The 15010-nt window shown below is 35.4% G+C and overlaps 1 protein-coding gene across 1 annotated transcript; it reads right to left on the reverse strand.

The window, feature by feature from the left end:
• Positions 1–2321: 2321 nt before the first annotated feature.
• LOC130805664 (uncharacterized) lies at positions 2322–4165 on the reverse strand. The gene is made up of 3 exons (XM_057670445.1): positions 3794–4165; positions 3247–3337; positions 2322–2464 (listed from the first exon to the last, which is right to left on the reverse strand). The coding sequence occupies exons 1-3, from the start codon at positions 4163–4165 to the stop codon at positions 2322–2324; spliced, it is 606 nt and encodes a 201-aa protein (XP_057526428.1).
• Between the last annotated feature and the right edge of the window lie 10845 nt (positions 4166–15010).

The following is a 15010-nucleotide window of genomic DNA, read 5'->3' on the forward strand; positions in this document are numbered from 1 at the left end:
GAACTAGAGACCAAAACTAAAATATACACACAGTTGCCCTAATTTTCGATTGTTTTCATGAATATCTTGCAAAACTTAAATGCTTAACAAATTAAAATGAGAAAAACTACCTTAATTTCGTGGGTTTTGAAGATGAACAAGACCAAAGATGAATTTCCAACAGTAGGCAGCAGCGTGGGTTTCGTGAAGAGTTAGCCCTAAATTCGTGGGTTTCTTGAGTTTTTGAAGGAAAAGCAACAAGGGTGGGTTGAAATGTAATATATTTAAACAAGAAAACTCAACAATACGTTGAAATTTTGTGTGTTTATATTGAAATGTCATGGGTTTATATTGAAATAGGTTTGAAGAACTTACTTGAACAAGAAGAAGGAATTTGAAGAAGAATGTAATTAACGAACTTGAAGAACCGTGTAGGTTTTTCGTGTATGTGAAATTGAGGAGGAATGGAACTTGAAGAAGAAGTTGAAGAAGACAATGGTACAGTATGCGGTTTTTCGTGTATGTATGAAGAAGACAAAAGGGAATGGAACGTTATAAGAGGCGGGTTTTGAAAAAAAAATAAAATAAACAAAGGCTATTTGCTGCGGTCAAGGGACAAAACCGCAACAAATATTTCTTCTCATGTATGTGTTCCATTTTTTGCTGTAATGTTATTTGCTGCGGTCACCATACAAAACCGCAGCAATTAGGTGTTTTTTTAGGGTTATTTGCTGCGGTCACAAGCTTAACCGCAGCAATTAAGCTTGCAATGGATTATTTGCTGCGGTTATGTCCAAAAACCGCAGCAATTGCTTTGCTTTTTTTTTTCTCTTATTTTTTTTCCGTTTTATTGCTGCGTATATACAATAACCGCAGCAAATAATAAGCAGCAAATACGTTTTTTTCCACTAGTGGGAGAACCGGGATTTGAGAGTATCCTAGAGACGTTTGGCATCCCTGTATTTAGATAAAGTCGCCTTGACCTCGGGATCAATAATATTCATGAGCCATGAGATTAACATGGCATTGAGAGTATTCCAATCATCCTGTGTGCAAGGAGGAGAGGGGTTCGTGATCGTCCCATTCAAGAAAACAAATTTGCGTCTTGCCTCTAATGCAGTTTGAATGTCAGTAGCCCATTCATCATATTTTTCACCACGCAGTCAAGTCGGAGTTATAAAATCTCCGGGACAGTCATAAGGACCAAGATAATAGGGAGAAGAAGGGTCTATGCGTAGTGGTGGTGGTGGCTGTTGATCGCCAGCCATTGAATTGTTAATTTTATTTATTTTTTTTTTAGATTTTGAATTTCTGAGCTCTGATACCATGTAGAAACCGAAGAAGGGCTATCTTGGTTATGCCCTTAATTCATTGATCTCCATTATATATGTTACAAAATATGTGAAGATTACATAAAAGATTTTGTTCAATCAATTACCTTAAATCAAGGGATAGCAATCAAGAATATACTCTAAAATAAGCTAATCAAATATTTCCCAAATATTAGCCTAAAATATCGTAACACTTTTATACACTCGAATTACATTGTAGAAACGATAATATGGTAGAATAGTATGACAAAATACAAGAGGGTGATAGAAATAAATGGTTGAGTTGAAGATATTAAATTTATGATTAAGATTAAAATCAAGAGATTATGCACAACAAAAAATTTCCAAAAAAAGAATATGCCACAAATTGAGTGGGATAAACAAAAAAGTAGGTAACCTATTGTCACTCATTTAGAATTACTGAATTTAAGGATGACTAGAATGTAATCCTTGCCTTTTAAGGAATCTTTTCCAGTGGAATGTAAATCACATATTCTAATAGTTGTTATTAGCATAACAAAGTCTTTGGATAAAATTAGAATAAAATTGAAGCTTGATACGTGGGGTTAATAGCAAATCATCCGATTATCGGGTCTATTCTAGGAAAATATCTTTCAAAGTTGAGATTAATTATGGTTAATTAATGAGTGGAATTATTGTAGGAAAATTATTAAAAATTGAATTATTCTAGGTAATTTTTACAAAATATTAATGAAATCATTTAAAAATGACTATAAATAGCAAAATTATATAAACAATATAACAATTCAACTAAATATATACTTAATTTCGATAACTTCCTTAAAAGAGATACACTACAATAATATGTAGCTTGGCAAAGGATAAATTAGCACCTTGATTTGTGTTTTACGACTATATTATAGGAGAAGTGTAAATATTAAGAACCAAAACATTATAAAGTAACATATGAAATTCAATATATTCGGATTCTATGGTAGAAAGAAGAATTGGGTTGAATAATTTGACAACATAAAAGAGGATCATAAATCATCATACTAGTGTATTCCACTCATAGAAAACTATGGTCAGGGTCTGGGGAAGGAAAAACGACGACAACTCATTCCCATAAAGGAGACTTCGGTCAAAGAGTCCCTCGGCTCGAGAAAGGTATTCAAAGAGAGAGTTACCTGCAACTACAAATAGAATAAATAGAATACGTATAAATAACTAAAAATAAAGATAAAAGAAAAGAAAGATGTTAAGAGCGATAATTAAAGGCAATGAACAATAACAAACAATGGGTAAAAGGAACCGGTTTAGTAATCTAAGACGTGGATAAGGCGCCGCCAACTGTCCCTATCCCTGTCAAGTCCTTCGAGAGGTGAAGTTCTTGCATGTCACTTTTAATGTGTTCCTCCCACGTTCTCCTACCCTCCACATGATGCATTCGATCCTTCTTACTGGGGCGTCATGTGTCTTTCTCTGCACTTGCCCAAACCATCTCAACCTGTTCTCCTGCATCTTTGAGGAGAGAGGTGTAACCCATAACTTCTCCCTAAACTCCTAGTTTCTTATCCTATCCATCATAGTATTACCACACATCCACCTCAGCATACGCATTTTTGTTACTTTCATCCTCTGTTCGAAAACCTTCTTTATGGGCCAACATTATGTCTCGTACAACAACGCCGGCCTAATTGCAACGCAGTAAAATTTACCTTTTAATCTCCTCGGGAACTTTTTATCACAAAGCACCCCCGTTGCTCGCCACTTAAGTCACCCACTTGTATATGATTTGTATCGTCTCCATCAATCTCCCCATTACTCTGAATCACCGATCCCAAATATTTGAACTTGGACATACATACAACAGCTTCTCCCCCTATGGTCGACTCTGGCTCCCCTATCGATTTCGTCCCACTGAAATTGCATCACAAGTATTCTATCTTTGTACGGCTTATGCGCAACCCCTTACCCTCCAAGGCTTCCCTCCACTCTTCCAATTTACTATTAGCCTCCTCCTTAGTTTCTGCAACCAAAACTATATCGTCGGCGAAAAGCATGCACTATAGTACGGTTTCCCAGATGGATTTAGAGATTTCCTCCATAATGACCGTAAAAATGAAGAGTTAGTGCCGATCCCTAATGTAGTCCCACTTTAATTGGAAAAGACTCTGTCATACAAACCGGTGTATGTATATTAGTCGACACCGTGTCATACATGTCCTGTATTACCTCAATGTACCTTCGTGAAATACCATTATTCTTGAGGCTATCCCAAACGATGCTTCATGGTATGCCATCGTACGCTTTCTCTAGGTCAATGAACACTAGAAGCAAATCTTTCTTTCGCTCCATATACCTACTTCCGCCATGGTAGTATTAATAATCGACCCATGATTCTGTGTTCTTTGGATGTCAAAAATTTGTCAAATTTCCTCCTTTAGACCCCTAGTTTCACTGAACAGTTGGGAAAAACATTGATGTCATCTCATTTTGATGTCCTCTTGTCTAAGAAGTACTCGTCCACCTTCATCCTTAATGAACTTCATTGTCCCTAAGTCTTTCTTCTGCCTAGATCTTACTTTTTCCAACTTAAAAATATACTTCTCCCCTTCTTTGGTATCAAACTTTTGATAAAATGCTTCAAACGCGCGATCTTTTGCCTCTGCTACTGCTTTCTTTGCCACTTGTTTTGCTTCTTTATACCTCTCCTTCTTATGTGTTCTATCCTCCTCCTCCGTGCAAGCCATGAGCTCCTTGAATCTCCTGTTTTTGTTCTTTATCTTCTTTTGCACTTCTACGTTCCACCACCGCGACTCTTTATACACCTTTGGTTTCCTCGTCAACACCCCTAATGTCTCCTTTGCCACCTTTTGAATGGTTTCCACCATGGTCGCTCACATTTGATTTCCATCGTCTGATATACTTGGGTAGCCCGACGTCCTGATCTTGTTTGACAAGGTTGCGACCATATCCCCTTTAAGTCTACCCCACATGATCGTTTGTCTGACCTTTATCTTCTTTTCGGCAATCTATCTCCTCATACGAAACACTAGTACTAATAAAGTATGTTGGGTGGCATCTCAGTACCCAGCACGACCTTATAGTCAATACACGAGCTCAGATCAATCTTCCACACTGAAGACTAGTCAATTTGGGTTGCATGTCCACCACTCTTGTACGTAATCAAGTGGCCATCCTTCTTTCTAAAGATCGAGTTTGCTATAACCAAGTCCTTTGCTAATGCAAACTCAAGCAAGATCTCTCCACTCTCGTTCCTTACACCATAACCAAACCCGCCATAAACTGAGTTATAGCTAACTGCCTCCTTACTTATGTGTCCATTGAAGTCTCCACCTATAAAAATGTTTTCATCGGCAAGGATGGTATCTCTGAGGTCACCCAGGTTATCCCAAAACTCACGTTTGACTTTCACATCTAGCTTAACTTGCGGCCCATACGCACTAATGATCGATATGACCTCTTCACCCACTACTATTCTAACTAGCATAATCTTATCATTGCACCTCCTAACTTCTACCATTTGCTTTAGGATATCATTAGCTTCAAGAATACCGACTATACTTCGCTTTCCATCCAAAGCTGCATACCATAACTTATAACCTTTTAAAATGCTTGCTTTTTGCCCCTTCCACCTTGTTTCCTGAACGCAAGCCACTTCAATCTTGTATTTAGAAAGTTCAGTCGCCAACTCCAACGACTTGGCTTGTAGCGTGCCTATGTTCCAACTCCCCACTCTTAGTTAAACATCCTGCTTATGTTGCCCCCTTTGCCTCCCCCTCCTTGGACCTGACCTTAGGTTACCATTAGCCTGTCTTAACTCTATACTTGACTACCCGTGGACCAGACCAGATGTTAAAGCATGGTGACACCGTTAATTCAAGTACAAACAAGCCAAGATCCCACAAAGGTAAGAACAAAGACACACACTAAAAAGATATAGGTAAAAACAATAGATAAAGACATGGGTAGAAATAAACACAATCCGCTTAGACTACGTTTTTTATATACAGAGAAAATAAAATGTATAACAATATCAGCGATGAATAGAGGCAACTAGTTCCAAGCAGATGTAGTACATTAAAATCGAAATCTCAAATTAAATTCAAAAAAGGTTTCAAGCAATTCAAGAAAATGCAAATCAACAACAATAATTCAAAAACATATCATAACCAAAAATCAACTTCAAATCAGAAAAATCAAACAGCAATCAGCAAAAACAAACTAAAAAAAGTTACCACAAACAAAACAATGAAAGTTCAGAAAGAACAGAAAAGCAACACGGAACTGATAATATTAAAATGGAGAAAACTTTGGATGCCAGTATTGATATTTACCCTCCAAAACAACACAATTGAGAACAAAGCAGGAGAAAGCTATCTCCTTTAGATCGACATGTAGATTCATCGTCGGTGATCGAAAATTCTGATGGTGGATAGAAAGATTAATTTATTATACGAAAAAAATTAAAATGTAGTCCTCATCTTTAAGGAATCTTGATTCCAATATGTTTGCAAAAAAATCAAATAATGTAGACTCAATCAGGAACGGGAACAGCAACAAGAGGGGGGGTGAATTGTTGTTGTTACTAGTTTAAGCGTTTTTGCCCTGTTTTTGCGGAATTGAATAAAATAAATAAAGCTTAAACTTAGAGCGAAATAATTAAAAGAGACAAACGTTTTTTACGTGGAAACCTTCTAGGCCTAAATAGAAGGAAAAACCACGACCCCTCGGGATTTCTAAATTCTCCACTATGTTTAAGGCAACTCGTTACAATTACATTAAACATCTTACTTCACTCGAAGCGCATCAACTAGGCCAACTCTTCTCTCTTAAATTGCTTCACTCAAAGCAACAAACTTAGCTTCACTAAAAGCTAATTCTCACCACTAGCTTCACTAGAAGCTTTCTCCTTAGCTTTACTCAAAGCTGATCTCTTCTCTAGCTTCATTAAAAGCTATCTAATTTCCCCTTAGACTCACCCGAGTCTAATTACAAATTCTCTCAAAAACCCTTACAAAGGATAAAAATTCTCTAACAATAAAATCAATGAGTTGCACAAGAAAATATTATAAATTAATTGGCATTTTAAAAACAAAATTTTCTTGTAAAAATTCTCCCAAAATTACGTATGATTTAATGGCTCATACTAAGGTAAGTTTTTATGAATAACCGAGTCTCTTATTTATAGAGCTAAAATCCCTAAGAATAAGGAATATTCTAATCCATTATTCCATTATCAAAAGATCATGGGAGTAATGTGGATAAAGCAGCCATACGGTTATTTGATTAAGTCAAACCAGACAGAAATAATCGCTGTCTTCTGTTCCCTTCAAGCAGCAGTTTCTTCAATAGCTGTTCCTGTTCCAGTACTAATTGCTAGAACGTGTTTGCTATAAATAGAAACGGTTATGCTTATTACGAATGGTTACCTGCTAACTTGTAGGTATAAGGACGGTCAAGAATGATAGCTAAGACCCATTCAACAACCACTAATTCTATTTTTAGTAAATCCAATATTTACTAAAAATAGATCCTAAAATAAAGGATCTTAGAAAATAAGGACGTTAATTCATTTTATTTAAGAAAAACGATTTGCCAATTAATTTAATAAATCACTACTGCAACAAATTAATTTTATTAAATACATTAACTAAAAATACTAATTAAAATATAATAACCAGAATTTTCAGTCAACGTAGTCAACCTTCAGCTTAGGAACAGTGCGCTGTCTCCAGACTTCAGTTTAGCTAGAACATCCAACTTAGGAACAGTAGACCTGCTGTCTCCATTTTACATCCCAAGCGATATGCTTCTCCTAACCTCTTTTGAAACCTTTTGACATGTACGTTTCCATAAGCTAAATCATAGGTACTATCAACGATCATTATCACGACCGGATATCGACCTGCACACAATCTCTAAAAACATATTTGCTTAAATAAAGTGTAGTCATCATCAAAACTCAAGAGGTCCAACAAATTCCCCCTTTTTGATGATGACAAACTTTTTAAACAAACTTAAACAAAATAGAGTAAAATCAATATTGAAGAGCATGTTCGAGATTAAAACAACTCTACATTACTTAGTAAATTAACTCGTTACAATATAATTTACCAAGCATACATTAAAAACAAATTACTCTATTAATTAGAAATATTTAAAATAACTTAAGCATAATCAAAACATCGGAAGTAGTTTATAACTTAAGATTTCAAATAAAACTAAACAAAACAAAACTTACCAAAATTCTAAGCATTGTAAGAACTTTTATCATAGCATTCAAGTAATCATCAGAGCATATAAATCATAACAATATTCAAGTAATCATCAGAGCATATAAATCATAACAATATTCAAGTAATCATCAGAGCATATAAATCATAACAATATTCAAGTAATCATCAGAGCATATAAATCATAACAATCAAAGTATGTATCTCAATATGTATATCAGAGCTAAACTTATTAATCATCAGAGCATAGCCATCAGAGCATAACTACCAGAGCATAGCCACAGTCCTAATGTTCAACAGAATAAATGTATATCAGACTAAGCATACTCAAGCATTATTTAAGTTTGTGCTAAATATTCCCCCTTTTGACATCATTCAAAAAGAAATGGAGCAATCAAGCCACAACACTAAACATATAGTTATAGTCAAAGAGAGAGTTAGGATGCACAAATTAAAAGAGCATAAGCAATGAATGCAAACATGATCAACAATGATTAAAATGACAAAAGTTAGTAGCATAAAAGGAAAATATGATCGAGAGTATTAAGCAGTACCCCAGCTGGTACAAATTGAAAAACATAAAAAGATTGTTTAATGAGAGTGATAGTTGCAACAAATAAGAAGGAATGAAAAAGGAGAAATTAAGTTGCAGGAGCTTCATCATCAACATATTCTGTCTCCACCTCTACTGTGTCCAGTTTGGCCCCCAAACGTGCTTCCATTTGGTCCATTTGAGCAGATAGTGAGGCTATAGAGACACGAATTTCATCTTTAAAAACAAAAAAGCTGGACTGCAAATCATTGAGTTTCAGGAGAATGAAGGATAGAGGGGCTGTAGGAACTGTAGTGTCACCTAAACCTTGATTTGGTGATGTGTGTACTGGTGGTGGTGATGATGGTATAGGTGACTGTGGTGGTGAAGATGGTTGAATTGGTAATTGTGGTGGTGAAGAAAAATTATGGAATGATGGTGTGGCAGGTTTAGGTGAGGAAGGATGGCTTGGTTCAGCTGTTGTATAAGAGGTTGAGTCATCATCAATAATAACAACAGGTTTCTTTCCTTTGGAAGCTAGCCTACGACTCTTCCTAGGTTTTGAACCAGGTAAAGAACTCTCCTCATCTTTCTCTTCTTCTTCCTCCACAGCATCCTCCACAGGTTCCTTCTCAACTTCCCCCTTACATGAATTTTCCTCCTGTTCCTCTTCAGAATGCCCTTTTCGGTTTCCTTTTCATTATCAGAATTAACATTGATTGTTTCAACAACGTTCTCAAGGGTCCCATTCTCATTTAATTTAAGGTGTAAGTTATTTAAGCACTTGGCACCTATCATATTGTTCGGACCCATGGGAAAGTTTTGTCCTTCAAGTGGAACACCTATCTTCCTAAAAATCCAAGTCAGCAAACCTCCATATCCAATCACATTCCTTTTAAAAATACAATCATTTAAATGACAAATCATTAAAGAAGGAAAATTAATCTTGATGTGGTTCGCCAGACAGTAGATCAACGTAGCATCCCTCAAACTAACCTCACTTCTTTTGGATGTGCGAGGCAAAATAAATCTTCTTGCTATGTTGTACAACAGTTTGTGCATAGGTGATAGCACATTATGACTAACTTTTCCTCTTTTTTCATTCAACCCTAAAAACTTCCAAACTGACTTCTCATTTATACCAGAAAAATCAATTTTTGACCCAACAACATATCTATCAAAACCAGTCGAGGGAACACCCAACCATCCTCCTAAAATCAGGTTATTAAATTCAATTTTGATCCCCTTTACTTCACTAGTACAGACTCCATGGTCAAAAGAAAAATTTAAAGCAAACTCACGCATTAAGTTGGGATACATTGGGTTACAGCAATAGTTTCCCATTAAAGATTCCCATGCTTGATTTTGCAAGATGGCGTGAAATTGAGGAAAAAAGTTTGATTCATACCATTGTTTATCCAATCCGAAGCCAACAATCATTTCTTTTGATATCTCTTTAGCAGATACCTGAACATTAACCTTTGCCCTCTTTGAGGATGATTTCCTCACTGTAGCATCTCCTTTTCGCTTCGAACTTTCATGCACTTCAGAACGATTAGGGCTTTCCTGTTGCTTTCTTGATGAAGACTCAGTTCTGGGAGTGAGTAGTGTTGGATAGATGACTTGAAGAGGTTTGGGTTGTTTCATTTTTGGGGTTTGATTCTTGGTTTTCATGATGATTTGAAAAATCAAGAGAAAGAAAAGCTAGGTTGAAGTGGGAGTAAAATGCAATTGATGATGAAATGAAGGATTTGACGTGAGAGAGAGTATAAAATGCATGTGAGGGGACGTGTGTTTAAGTGATTCAAGTTCCTTATTTAATTCGTGCATATGAACACATAATGTGAAATGGAAACAGACGAATTTAGTGAAGAACTATGATGATTTAACTCCCGCTATTTTAATAGAAATTGTTGGGTAAATATATATATTAAATATTATGAAATTTTTTATGAAAATGAAAAATAAATGGAAATTTTATGCTACTACAATCTGATCAAATCAAACATGCAATCATAAGAGCACTCAAAGTATATACTTTTAAATGCTGCGTACCTGATCCTTTCGATAATCGATTTTTCAATCAAGATTTTGTGGTTGATCGACCTTTTCAATTTTCATTCTGACTTTAGGAATCACATATGTCACTCACTTCAATGCAGCTTGATCATGCCAAGTTCCAATCTCATTTTCTCATGTTGTTCCCTTGGAAGCGGTTTAGTCATGATATCTGCTATTTGCTCGTTGGTGTTTACATGCTTGACAATAATATTTTTATTTTCAACATTATTCTTAAGAAAATGATGCCTAATGTGGATGTGTTTTACTCGTGAATGATGCACTGGATCTTTAGATATGCATATGGCACTGGTATTATCACAATAAATAGGAACACATTCAAACTTAATACGAAAATCTCTTAGCTGCTGCTTTATCCATAGCATTTGGGAACAGCAAGCTGCTGCTGCTACGTATTCAGCTTCGGCAGTGGATAATGCAACAGTGTTTTGTTTCTTGGAACTCCATGAAACTAAACATGAGTCAAGAAATTGTACCATACCTGACGTACTTTTTCTATTTACCAGATCTCCTGCATAATCTGCATCACTAAAACCTTTCAAATCATAGACATCACTTTTAGGGTAAAATAAGGACAAGTCATCTGTTCTTTTCAAATATCTTAAAATTCGTTTAACTGCTGTGAGATGTGATTCTTTGGGGTTGGACTGAAATCTAGCACATAAACCAACACTAAAAGAAATATCGGGTCTACTAGCAGTTAGATATAACAAAGAACCAATCATGCCTCCATACATGGTTTGATCAATAGTTGTTCCATTTGGGTCTTCATCTAATCTAACACTTGTAGCCATAGGTGTATGGTTGGTTTTAGCATTGTTTAGTCCATATTTCTTAAGAAGTTCTTTGATGTATTTTTGTTGATGAATAAAAATACCATTTTCAGTTTGTTTAATTTGTAACCCAAGGAAAAAGTTTAGTTCTCCCATCATACTCATTTCAAATTCATTACTCATTAGGTTAGCAAATTCTTTACACAATAGTTCATTGGTCGCACCGAAAATAATATCATCAACATAAATTTGAACAACTAAAATATCATAACCTTTATTCTTAAAGCATAAGGTTTTGTCAATTTTTCCTCTTACAAAGTTATTTTGAATCAAAGACTTTGATAGTCTTTCATACCATTGCCTAGGAGCTTGCTTCAAGCCATATAAAGCTTTGTCAAGCTTGTAGACATGATCAGGACAAGAGGTATTCTCAAAACCTGGGGGTTGTTCAACAAAAACTTCTTCATCAAGAAAACCATTTAAGAAAGCACATTTCACATCCATTAGATATAATTTAAAGTTCATAAATGCAGCAAAAGAGATTAAAATTCTAATAGCCTCTAACCTTGCTACCGGAGCAAATGTCTCGGTGTAATCAATACCTTCTTGTTGATTGTATCCTTTGACCACGAGCCTTGCTTTGTTTCTAACAATTATTCCATGCTCATCTAGTTTATTCCGAAATACCCATTTCAAACCAATTACCTTTTTGTGTTTCGGTTTGGGTTCCATGTGCCATACTTTATTTCTTTCAAATTCATTTAATTCATCTTGCATGGCTACAACCCATTCGGAATCCTTTAGAGCTTCTTCATGATTCTTGGGCTCGAGTGATGATAGGAACGCAAAGCGTGCACAAAAGTTTCTCATTTGAGATCTAGTTTGTGTTCCTTTATTCAAATCACTTATAATCAAATCAAGAGGATGATAACTTTGATATTTTCCAGGTTTGGGCACAAATTCTCTTGTGGGAACAGTAGCATGTTCTGGTTCATCAGCTTGATTGACATTCTGTTCAGCTACTGGATCAACTTGCTCGTCTGTGGGAACAGCTAGATTGGGAACAGTCTGTTGGTTCTGAAGTACTAGCTGTTCCTGATCAAGATCGTTCCTTTCTGCCTCTTCTGGGATCAGTTGTTCACCTGCTGTTCCTTGATCTTGCATTTTCATTTCTTCTTCATCATTCTCTAGATTTGCAAGACCTATCTTAAAATTATTTGTATCCTGTTCACTTGACAAAAAGTTAGTTTCATCGAAAATTATGTGAACGGATTCTTCCACACTCATTGTTCTTTTGTTATAAACTCTATATGCCTTACTTTGAGATGAATAGCCAAGAAATACTGCTTCATCACTTCTTTCATCAAATTTACCTATATTTCGTTTTCCATTAACATGTACAAAACATTTGCTTCCAAACACACGAAAATAGGAGATATTTGGTTTAACACCTTTAAGCAATTCATAGGGTGTCTTTGAAGTGATTGATCTTATTAATACACGATTCAAAATATAACATGCAGTATTAACAACTTCGGCCCAAAAATTTCTAGGTAGACCACTAGCAATTAACATGGTTCTAGCCATTTCCTCTAAAGTTCTATTTTTCCTTTCTACTACACCATTTTGTTGTGGTGTTCGTGGTGCCAAAAAATTATGACTTAATCCATGCTCATTGCAATAATTCATGAAACTTGAATTTTCGAATTCTCTTCCATGATCTGACCTTATGTGAATAATTTGATTATTGGTAGATTTTTGTATTTTGTTAGCGAAAGAAACAAACTCATTAAAAGCTTCATCTTTACTAACTAAAAATAAAATCCAAGTAAATCTACTGTAATCATCAACAATAACAAACACATATCTTTTGCCACTATGACTTTGTGTTCTCATAGGTCCACATAGATCCATATGTAATAATTCAAGTGGTTTAGTGGTGGTCACAATATTCTTTGATTTAAAAGATGACATCACTTGTTTTCCTTTGGCACAAGGATCACAAATTTCATCCTTAAGGAATTTTATAGCTGGTAATCCTCTAACTAGGTCTTTTGATCTTAATGTATTAATCAATGTATAACTAGCATGACCTAGACGCTTATGCCAAAGAAGTGGGTCTTCTTCTATGACACTTAAACATGTTAGACTGGTTTTGGGAACAGTGTCCAGGTCCACAACATAAGTGTTCCCTTTTCTGATTCCCTCAAGAATGTGTCTCCTGTGTCATTCCTAGAAATAATGCATTTTTCAGAAATAAAGTTTACAGAGTTACCTTTATCACAAAATTGAGAAATGCTAAGTAAGTTATGTTTCAAATTCTCGACTAAAAATACATTATCAATGGCATGGGAACAGGACCTTCCAACCTTTCCTTTGGCTATTATCTCACCCTTCATATTGTCACCGAAGGTTACTTCTCCCCATTATAGGCTTCAAGTGAGAGAAACTTAGATTTGTCACCCGTCATGTGCTTGGAACACCCACTGTCGAGATACCATGAGCTGTTCCCCCTCACTTGGACCTGAAAAAAAATTAATGGTTAGTTACAGGAACCCAGACTTTCTTTGGTTCCTTGTCGATTTTGCAAGAATCATTTTTCTTATTCTGAATGCTATCGACGTAGTTTCTATTGGAGACAATGTACTGTTCCTTTTTGGTGCACTGGTCCTTCAGATGACCAGTTCCTCCACAGAAGGAACAGAATCTGTCACTAGGAAGATCAACGTAAGCTTTCTTCTTTTTATTATTCTTAAAGTAATTTAGGCCTTTTGAATTTTTACTTTTGGCATCTTGAATCCATTTGGGAGTAATTTTGATTTTCCCTTTTTCTCTTGAATTTAATTCAAGCTTATCATCATTGTTACGGTTGGATTCTAGATTCAATTCTAAATTTTGAAAATCATTGCACAAATCTTTAGTAGATGCATCATTCAGTTCTTTATTCAAGCCTAATAATTTGTATTGCAACAACTCAATATTAAGAATAACATTTTCTTTTTTAATTCTCTCCATATTTTCCTTTAGAATTATGTTTTGATCCAACAAACCGAAAAATCTGTTTTGGACATCATATCTAAAGGTGTTTATATAGGAGACATGGTCTTTGCTTACCTTGAGCTCCTTTTCTAATTGGAGACACTTAACATTACAATTTTCAAGTTTAACTTGTGTCTCCTTTAGCAACTCTATTAATTTATTTTTACTAAATTTGGATGGATGAAAATAAAATGAGTTAGAAATATATACCTGTTGCGGGTTTGAGAACAATTTCATTGTTGGAGTTAGTAGTGGTTACCTCAAAATCTCCAATTTTGATTACTCTCCAAACTTGATAATTTTCCGCTTTGATAAAGATCTCCATCATATTTTTCCATTATGTATAGAATTTTCAATCGAACATGGGTGGTCTTTGAGTAGAATACCCTTCTTCCATTCGCTCGTTCATAATTGACATTTTCGGGAACACCAGGATTCTGCCCTCAGGGTTTCCTAATCTACTGGGAACAGGGCTCTGATACCAATTGTAGACTCAATCAGGAACGGGAACAGCAACAAGAGGGGGGGTGAATTGTTGTTGTTACTAGTTTAAGCGTTTTTGCCCTGTTTTTGCGGAATTGAATAAAATAAATAAAGCTTAAACTTAGAGCGAAATAATTAAAAGAGACAAACGTTTTTTACGTGGAAACCTTCTAGGCCTAAATAGAAGGAAAAACCACGACCCCTCGGGATTTCTAAATTCTCCACTATGTTTAAGGCAACTCGTTACAATTACATTAAACATCTTACTTCACTCGAAGCGCATCAACTAGGCCAACTCTTCTCTCTTAAATTGCTTCACTCAAAGCAACAAACTTAGCTTCACTAAAAGCTAATTCTCACCACTAGCTTCACTAGAAGCTTTCTCCTTAGCTTTACTCAAAGCTGATCTCTTCTCTAGCTTCATTAAAAGCTATCTAATTTCCCCTTAGACTCACCCGAGTCTAATTACAAATTCTCTCAAAAACCCTTACCAAGGATAAAAATTCTCTAAAAATAAAATCAATGAGTTGCACAAGAAAATATTATAAATTAATTGGCATTTTAAAAACAAAA

This window comes from Amaranthus tricolor, chromosome 2 (assembly GCF_026212465.1).
Source record: "Amaranthus tricolor cultivar Red isolate AtriRed21 chromosome 2, ASM2621246v1, whole genome shotgun sequence".
Classification (NCBI taxonomy): Eukaryota; Viridiplantae; Streptophyta; class Magnoliopsida; order Caryophyllales; family Amaranthaceae; genus Amaranthus; species Amaranthus tricolor.